Below are 10,000 nucleotides of genomic sequence, written 5' to 3' on the forward strand. Positions count from 1 at the left end.
GAAATCATCACCTGGCTTGTATATGCCACTCATTTAATCTGCACAGTTAAAAATTATTCATAAAATATACTGAAGGACATAGACAAAAAAAGAAAAATGTCAGGAAGTCACAATACAAGCAATTGAATAAACACTTCCGTCCATTTATAAGCACATTAATATTGTGAGCTGCTTGTCCAAAAGAAATCCTCCCGTGTTATACAAACTAGGTCATCCCCTTCTTGAAGTTTTGCGACTCTTTAACAAGCTTGGTTTTCATTTAGATTCCTCTCAGAAATCCACCCAATGGCCTCTGAGTGAGTCTTCCACCGCCTCTTTTTCAGAGCTGAATCAGACCTCCAGTAGATGTGTGGTTAGAGGATCTGAGCTGAGACCAACCTGCAAATAATGGTCAGCATTTAACAGATGGTGGGAGGGACTCTTACTAACCGGACCCTGACGCACTGTGCAGGCAGGTGCTGGTGGTGCTGGTGGTAGTGCACACTGCTTTTAACAGTTTCAAAGCACTTGGAGGCTGTTTCAGCACCACGGACAGCGACAGAGTGGCCAAACCTGGCAGATTCCAGGCTCCTTTACCTCAACCGCTCTTCTTATTCTGCTCACTCATGCACAAACATGCACACTCCACCTTCATTTTCCTTTTTTCTTCCCCCTCCCTGAACTGGAGAGGTGACAGCTTGGTCGGTTTAGCCCAGGCAAACAGCTTGCTGAACTGCTTCAAAGACGGCTCAGATGCCGCAGCCAGGCTGACAGACGGCTCGGAGGAAGAGGAGGAACCCAGAGATATGAAAACCTCTTTCAAATTGTCCTCAAAATAACAGCCCGTCCTCAGAGAATTAAAAGGAAAAACCAACAACCCCAAAGTCTCCCAAAAGTTGGTCCAGCTTCATGCATTTGCTACCTTTGTTTTTCGTATAAGCCAAACCTGCCCTGTGAAATGCGTTGGTAACATGGAAGTGCTGTCTTCAGGATCCCTTTACTGTTGGAATTGGCTTAGCGCTCTGATTACATAACTGTCTGTCAGATGAGGGATAAAAGTAGTTGCTCAGGAAATATTGATCAAACATAATCGTCCCTGTGCACCGGGCCAAAAGATGGCAACTGAGCCCGACTCTCTTCTTTCTGTGTTTGCTGAGAGGATCCCATGAAATCTCCTGTCCCGCTTCTATTTTTGGACAGAAACCTGATGGTGATTCATTTAGCCAGTCCTCGTCCCGGCCCTTCCTCCTCCTCTCTCCAGGCCTCCCCCCGGCTCCGCTCATAGCAGGGCCTCCTGCTTCGAGTCAACAGCGAGCGGGGCGAATTGGACTGGTGCTTTGGACTCTTGGCGTAAATGAGAGGAAGTTCCCTCAGGGGGACTCGATCCACTGAAACCTAAGGCTTCAAATTAGGCATTGGCAACCCATAGTTTCACAAAGTTATTAATGAGGGAAGCATCCATCCATCCTCTACAGCAGGGGTGTCAAACTGTTTTCAAAAATTTAGTGCCATAATAACCTTTGACTTTAAACTTTAGAGTGTTTCCTTGTTATGGCACAGATGATACAAAACTGTATATATTGTCAAACCCCCCCCCCCCAAAAAAAAAAAAAAAAAATATATATATATATATATATATTATGGAACATGGCTACAATCTCAGCCAATTTTAATGAAACTTGGTGCAAAATACCCTTAAATGTCTAAAAAAAATGTTAGTTATACATGTTTTTCCAAACTTACCCTGCCAACATGCATGGCTTTGAGTCCAATAATAGTTTGCATTTTCACAGCAATAGAATGAGCTTTCAGACACATCAGTGTTGTGTCCGCAGCTCTTTTGAAGTTTTCTTTTAAAAAAATCAGTGTTTTCTTTGAAATATTATAGAATTTGCTTGGTGGATGGGCTGACCTGATTGGAGCAGGTGAAGCCTCAGCCTGGTTATGAACTCCTACTGGGAGGTGAAGGTGAAGGTGCAAACTTCTACACCACTCTGAGTCATGAGGGACTCTATCATTCCTTATTAGCCCCAGATAATCAATACCGACCCCCAAAGGCCTTCAGGCCTCATGATTAGATAAGAGTTTGATTCCCTTGAGTTCTCAGAGGTAAGGTGCGCCCAACCCGACCCCCAATCCACCCATCCCTTCCGTGAGCCGCGGGGAGCTGGTTGGAGCGGGTTGAAGCGGGTTGGAGTACGGGGGAGGAGGGGGGGAGGAGGGGGGGAGGAGGCGCCGTGCGTCGTGCGCTGCAAGGCTTGGCCACGGATGTGCGCGCATCGCGGCGCGGCGCAGCGCTTCGTTCCCGTCAGATCGATCAGGTGCTCGGCACCAGAACCCGCTCCAACTAGTCTGGGTTTGTCTGTTTTGTTTTTTTTATTTTGTTTCTTATTTTTATTTTTTTCAATTTTTGAAGCCAAAGCTGAGCTCCAGCAATCCAGCCAGCCGGACCCGATTGCGCTCGAGCTGGCTCGCGTCCCTCTTGAGGGTCGGAAAGGGAAGAAATAAAAAAAAAAAAAAAAAGGAGTGAGTGAGTGAGTGAGAGAGAGAGAGAGAGGAGACGCTGGACTTGCTTGGGCTCTGCGGGGCTGGCCGCCTCTCTCTGCTTCGGGGAGCGATGCTGCTGCTGGGCGGGGAGGCTTCACGGTTTCTGCCCGGTGGCGGAGGAGACGATGCGAGCCGCCGCCGCCGCCGCTTCTGCCGCCGCTGCTGCTGCCACAGCGCACCCGCACCGCCGCCGCCACCGTCGTGTTTTCCGACCGAGGATTGATGATGATGATGGTGCCGCTGCTGCTGCCGTTTCCCCCAGTGGTCTTTTTCTGCTCCTCCGGATCCGACGCGTCCGGGATTCTCGCTCTCCAAACGCTGGATTATAGATGATTGATGTGGACACTCCTTTTTTATTTTTTACCTTTTTTCATTTCATCCACTCATTTCGACTTTCATTTTTTGGAGAAGTCGGAAGCGCAAAAAGGAAAGGGGGGACGAAATAGCCCGAACCCCTGTCGGAGGGGGGTTGGAAAGACATAAATTGGTAGATTGAGTGTTATTTTCGTCTCCAAGTGCGCGCAATCACGCCCAAAATCGGTGACCGACGCCTTGGCGAGGAGAAGGAGGGGGTGGAGGAGGAGGAGGAGGAGAAGAGGAGCGAGAGAGGAGGAGGAGGTGGAGGAGGAGGAGGAGGTGGAGGGATGCCGCACCGTCCATCACCCAAATATCAACAAATGTCAGCACCAGGCTCGGATTTTGGGGAAGCCCCCCTCGGTCTGCGTTAACCGGAGCGGCGGCGGCGCGCCGCGTCAAGCGCTGCGGATATATGGCACAAGAATAAATGAATTATTAAAGATTTCACTCTTATCTTTTTTCTATTTTTATCCCGCTGGAGGAGGAAAAGGGAAGAAAAAAAAGCAGAAGGGGGGAACCTGGGGAGGAAAAAAACAAACAAACTGCAGATCTTGTCAAGATGCTGGTGTGAGAGGAGGGAAAAGACGCAGTGGAGATGATCGCAATGTTTATTCTAACGCACAGCTATGCATCTTTACCGCGTTAGTTTGAGGGGATCGATTGGTTTTTGTTTTTTATCCAGTCATCGCTCCTGGAGAGGTTTTTCCCTCCCTCCCAGAAAAAGCATCTAGATAACAGGATGCCTTGCTTTTGGAGATGTACATTTGTGGCCCTCTTCTAGAGGCAAGCCACCAACGCCAGAACTGACTCAAAAGAATTTACATTAATCTGATGCTTTATTTCTCCCTCCATTCATATTCCAAACACACGATCAGAGACACCTTTCCCTCTCCCCTCTCCTCTCTTCTCCCTCCCCTCCCTGTCCACTCACAAATGGAGGTATCTTCTCAGTGCTGAAGATCTGGGAAGGAGGCACGGATAGATAAGAGGGACAAGGACACGAGAGAGACTCCAGACCCCACAAATAAACTTCATTCTGCATGTGTGTTTGGAGCCGAGGCTGATGGGGTGGTGGCATGTGGAGGTGTCACTCTGAGGTTCCCCCGCGGCTCCTTCCTAACCTCTGGCGTTTGGTGTCTGCAGAATGGCGCGTTTTGGAGACGAGGTACCCAACAGGTATGGAGGAGGAGGAGGAGGTGGTGGCGGTGGTGGCGGGGGTGCCGGCGGACAAGGGGGGCCCGGCCGTGGCGGCAGCAGGCAAGGGGGGCCCCCCGGAGCGCAGCGGATGTACAAGCAGTCGATGGCCCAGAGAGCCCGGACCATGGCCCTGTACAACCCCATACCCGTCCGGCAGAGCTGCCTAACGGTCAACCGCTCCCTCTTCCTCTTCAGCGAAGACAACGTGGTGAGGAAGTACGCCAAAAAGATCACCGAATGGCCATATCCTTTCTGAATGCAAAAGCCAAGGTACTGTGCCGTGAGGTGTGTGTGTGTGTATGTGTATGTGTGTGTGTGTGTGTGTGTGTGTGTGCAGGAGTGCTGGGCTCTAAGGTGTGGCCTGGTGTGGAGTGCTTCCAGTGGATCCGCGAGTGAAAGTTGATGGTTGTGCATTGAAATATGTGACGTGTTTCCTCTCTGAGAACTGGCACGCTGCGTTTTCCACTCAGTGTTGATTGATACACGACAGAATCCATGATCCACCTCCCTCCTCTCCCTCTCTGCCGGCCGCAGGCTGCAGCCTCATCTGATAAATGCCTCCACTGAAGGAATGAGAGATGTTGTTGATGATGATGGCGGCTGTCTTGACACCGAGCCGTCACAAGCTACGCTGATGCTGCTGTTGATTGAGATGCGTCTTGTATTCAGTTACTAGTGACTTGTGTGTGTGTGTGTGTGTGTGTGTGTGTGTGTGTGTGTGTGTGTGTTAGTTATAGCTGAGTGCTGATGTCAGCATTATGAAGGCTTAAGCACCATGCAACCAGAATGGAGAGGAAATGACTCTCTCTCTCTCTCTCTCTCTTTCTCTCTCTCTCTCTCTCTCTCTCTCTCTCTCTAATTACTACTGACCATATATGGGTTTTGGCCTATGGCTCGTCCAACCGGACAGCAGTGGAAAAAGCCGTAATAGTCGGGACATGTTGGCCTTCTGCTGTTGGAACTCTCTCATCGAGCCGGGTTTTAGAGAAAAAGAGGAGACTGTATGTGCTGCACAGTGTCGAGGCGTATTTTTCTGTCATTTTCAGGACATTTTGGTTAGTTTTGGCCTTTTATGTGGACTCAGAATGACTCTTAGCTTAGGATTTCAGGCATGATTTGAGAAATGGATGTTACTTACTGTAAAAGAAAAAAGGGCAGTCATTTCAATGCAGTTGATTACAGACATCCATCAATTAGGAGTATAAAGTTTATTTTTAAAACAAGAGATATTCTATGAGCTCTGCAGTGATAACCACAAAAATGTGAAGGTTTCAGTTGTAGACACACTGTTGATAATGACAACGTTGCTTCATGTAAAATCAAATCATGTGAAACATCCTGTGATGGCGCAGAAAAGTTCAGCAGCTGAATGGAAATTATATGATCATGTTGTGTTGAGTAGAGGAGTTTTACTGAACAGTGGCCATTGGTAAATAGCCGTAAATGTCTCTTTCTTACTGTAGATTTCATTTCCCCAAAAAATATTGCTTTTCATATTTACTGACTTGTGGTTACATTCTTCGCCCATATGCAGATATTTTTTAGGGGTGAAAATGGAATCTGAGCTCCAGTTTTGAGGATTTCTTTTTGCTGTTATACACTGTAGGATAATAATCAAATTAATATGACAGTGTTTTTGGAAACCTCCATGAATGTCATACTTTTTGAAGAAACACTGCTGTATGAAAACACAGTAAATGTCAAATTTATGCAGATGATACGACTGAAAAAAGCTTTAAAGATTCAGATACTGAAGGAAAAGATAATAATTATCATCATTCCTCTGAAAAAAATTCACATTCAGCCTTGTACCACCATATATACTGAATCATTCACCTAAAAAATACATGCTTCACTCTATCAGTTTTACAGTCGAAAAGTTAAAATGACCACACATGAAGTTCATGTGATTGGCTGCTTTAGTGTACAAATATCCAAAATTTATGTATTGTAAAATGGTTTCACAGTTTCTCCAAAAAGTTGAAGTGACTAGTATACTAAGTCTCTGTTCATCATCTTTTAAACCGACGTTAACAATGCTCCGTGGTGCAAAAGACATCGAAATGTCCAAAAAACCTTTTTGCAGAAATCTGTTTGCTTGTTTCTTATAAATTTTTTTCTAATAAGTTTTTCTTTGATGTTCAAGCTGCTTCAGTCGCAATAAGTGTCTTTCACTCCTTCATCGCTGATGTCTTGGAATGAACCAGTATGTCCATCTGGCAGTCTCGTGCAATTTCACAGACTTTTGGAGGAAGGAGGCAGATCTGCTGGAGCTTCTAGAAAGTGTCTTTTTCTGGTTTTCCTCGTCATTTTTGGACAAAGCTCAGGACCCTCCTGTGATCTCTGGCCGGTCCTTTAAACAGCTCCCAGACCTCAGGTTGGAAACCACCGTCACTAAACGAAAACAGTTTTAAGCAGAATATCTTATTCTGTGCTTATCGGCTCCAACACCTCCAACAGTGTAGGTGATTTAGGTGGAGAATAGAAGGTGTGGAGACGAGGCCGTGTAACTCAGTCTTGTTCCACATTTTGTAGCATATTTTCCAAACGTGTGTTTAAATAGCCAAATAGCTGCGAGCTCACTGGTGCTTTCGGAGCCCCTGGAGGTCTGAGGACCTGGGAGGGTTGAGGGTCAGCTTGAGATAGAAACCGGAAATGGGACTGATTAAGTATGATACAAAACAACATCCAACAACTCGGTTTCCTTCGACCACTGCTTTCATTCCTCCTTTTTTTTTTTTTTTTTTTAACATGCTTTACAAGCAGGTCCAGAAGAGCCATGATTGTGTTTGTCCATCACACGCTGAATATTAAGACCCATTTTCAAGTAAAAATAGAGAACTTTCATCGTGTTTTAGGAGTCCGTTTACACAACAGCAGCGCCCAGAGCCACTTATAATGCAACTTTTTGAAAACTGACTCCGTCTCTCTGGAAACAGTCAGAAACTCAACTTATTTTAAAAGAATACTTACCTGCTTGAATCTGTGAGCAATGTTACACAAATTGCTTCCCTCTTTCACCGGTATCAAGACTTTTTTGGAGTGTGGGACTCCTTTTACCATTAATTTTTCTTTAATTATCACTTCTGATCATCCGTTTTACTTTCTGTTCTTTTGTGTTTCTAGTATGTTTTTTCCACCTCCCTCTTCTTTTTTTTTTTGTTATTTCTGTCTTTGAAAATTCTTTTCTATTGGACATTTTGTTCCTTTCTGATTTCAGCTTTCACATTTCACATTTCTAAAATTCACTTCTCTTACAATCGAGAAATGTTTTGACGAAGTTCAAGCGGCTCGTCCTCCACTGGTCTGAACATTTTTGGAGTGCACTGTTCGAAAAAAGGCTTTTTTGGAAGAGAGAAAGGCACCACTGTGTTTTTGGCAGAGCGCCTCCATAAAGGTTCCTCGTCGTTCTGCCAACATGGTTTTAGATTCTCTGTAGAAAAAAAACAAAAATCAGCTTTTAAGGGAATCCACCAGTTTGCTCTGTCTCTGCTTCTTCTTATTTCCATTTAAACATGCAGGTTGCAAAGTGATTTTTTTTTTTTTTTTTTTTTTTTTTTTTTTTTTAACCTCATGATTCAGAATCTAAAAGAGTACAGAGCCGGTGAGTGGTAGTTACACTCAGCGGTGTTCTGTCAGACTATGAAAGTGTGAATCATGATTCTGAGTATCTTATTTTGGATTTGATTCGTCATCCTGAACCTATGAAGAACTGATTAAACAGCACCTGCTGTTAGTAACAGTCTCTAAATACATCAAGTATTTACACATCCGGGCCTGAAAATGTGAACAAACATGTGCAGACGAGACACAAAAGTAAAGTTATCTCAGAGTAATCACTCTGAAACATCTCCAGCTGTGACGGCTGGTCGGGTTAGAAGGGGGCAGAAATTTATCACTCCCTTCTATATAAATGATGAAGTTTTAGTTGAGATTTCTACTTCAAAAAAGTTGTAAAAACCGAACGCTCATCAGTCATTAGAAGCTTTACGATTGGAGAGGCTCTGAAAAGTGTAAATATTGACATTTTATTTTATCATATTGTGTTTAATTATATCAGTTTAGATTTGAAATTTGATCGCTGAATTTATTCCTCAGTAGACGGTGTGAAAAGTTTTGTTGTATTTATTTATTTAAAGCGGTGAGCAGATGGACATTCACAAAGAAAAATGACCAGGTTGGATTGGTGTTACGACCGGCAGCTCATTTTCTGGTTTTGATCGTGACTTTGTCACAGGCTTTGTGGATTTGGAGACAACATGACCATTTCCTGTCAACTGAATGTTTCTTGTCCGTATTCATGACACAGATTGGTACTCTAAAGAGATGCTGTGCCACACTGAAGCTGTTTGGCTGCTTTATGATGTTGGTTGTTGGTTTTCTGGTCTGGATGGTTCACATCTCAAACTCACAGCCGTTTTTGTGTCTGTCACCATGGACAGGCGTGTGTGTGTGTGTGTGTGTGTGTGTGTGTGTGTGTGTGTGTGTGTGTGTGTGTGTGTGTGTGTGTGTGTGTGTGTGTGTGTGTGTGTGTGTGTGGTGTGTTGTGTGTGTGTCCTTCTGTCCGTCTCTGTCACGTGATGTACCTTGTAACTATATGAAATTGACATTTTTTTTTTAGTTGACAGTTCAGCACCATGGACAGCACTTTTACTCTTTATTTATATATTAATATATATATATATATATATGTGTGTGTGTGTGTGTGTGTGTGTGTGTGTGTGTGTGTGTGTGTGTGCATGTGTTCATCGTCATGGACAAAATTTTGTTTGCATGTGTGTGTGTGTGTGTGTGTGCTTTTGAAACTGTCAAAGTAGTTGTTGTAGACATCTTTTGTGTTTATGTGGTTGTTAGTCTGAATGTGGGATCTGAACATCATAACGTGTCATAAACACCACATTATGTAGAATTGTTTCTGCGCATAATATCAATACATTCATGCACAACTCCTGTGTACTCATGTTCTTCATAGCTTATTATTCTCTGCACAAGGGTGTGTGGTTTCCTTACAAAAACAAATAGCACCCACTAGTGGCCCTACATTTGCCTGTGCGATCTGACGTTGCTTTCGAAACATTGCCGTGTAAACGTGAAACTTTTATGGAACAGAAATGCCAAAACGATGTGCATGTTGACGTCAAATGTCATGTAGCCGGACTTCATGTTCGAGTCTTCTGTACAGTTGAGTGTAGCCATTAGATGTTGTGAGTTATTCTTTTTCCAAAGTATTTCAAAAAAACGTCGTGACACAGAGCCTCAACGGTTTTTCCTCCAGTAAGAGAGGAGAGGGTTTTTTTGTTTTTTCATTCCAGGGCATTTTCCAATGTAAAGAGCATCCGCTTCCTGATTTGAAAGTGAACCGAGCATTTCCCTGCATGCTGCCATCTGTGCAGCACCGGGCTGCGTTGGCTGGCAGGCGCTGTGGCTTCTTCCACCACAGACCCAAAGGACTTCATTATACCTCCTTCCCCTCCCTCTCTCTCTCTCTCTCTCTCTCTCTCTCTCTCTCTCTCTCTCTCTCTCTCTCTCTCTCTCTCTCTCTCTCTCTCTCTCTACTTTCATCTCCGCTGCCCCCCCACCCCCCTTTGCTGCAATCCAGTCTTAAATCTACTGTCCTCCATCTTCTTTCTCTCTCACTTCTCTTTCCCAGTTTACATTTACTCAACCGTCACTCCTCCCTCAGTTCATTACATCACAATGCACAAACTTTCAATACAGGGAGGAAAAATGACAAGAAAAGCTCTTGTATTCCGTGACAGTGCCAAATTTCCTCTAATTTTGGTGAAATCTGCAGAATAAAGAGAAATAACTGCATTGTCAGGAGTTAGTAAAAGTTTCAGATTTCATCTGCCAATATTTTAGCTCAGCGGACACGTGAGTCACGCTATTCCTCAGTTCCCATCTCTCGTCTTTTACAGAT

The 10,000-nt window shown here is 44.5% G+C and overlaps 1 protein-coding gene across 27 annotated transcripts in view; it reads left to right on the top strand.

Annotated features, from left to right (window-relative positions):
• The window catches only part of cacna1ab (calcium channel, voltage-dependent, P/Q type, alpha 1A subunit, b), a 189,071-nt gene that overhangs the window by 48,789 nt on the left and 130,282 nt on the right, over window positions 1-10,000 (top strand). For 26 of the 27 annotated variants that reach the window (XM_030093297.1, XM_030093301.1, XM_030093296.1 and 23 more), the window contains exon 3: window positions 4,027-4,323. In XM_030093297.1, coding sequence (XP_029949157.1) covers window positions 4,027-4,323 — 297 coding nt within the window. Of the gene's footprint in view, window positions 1-2,984; window positions 3,325-4,026; window positions 4,324-10,000 lie in introns of those variants that run through there. The other variant, XM_030093322.1, reaches the window with a different exon arrangement.

Source organism: Salarias fasciatus, chromosome 6, assembly GCF_902148845.1.
Source record: "Salarias fasciatus chromosome 6, fSalaFa1.1, whole genome shotgun sequence".
In the NCBI taxonomy this organism is placed as follows: Eukaryota; Metazoa; Chordata; class Actinopteri; order Blenniiformes; family Blenniidae; genus Salarias; species Salarias fasciatus.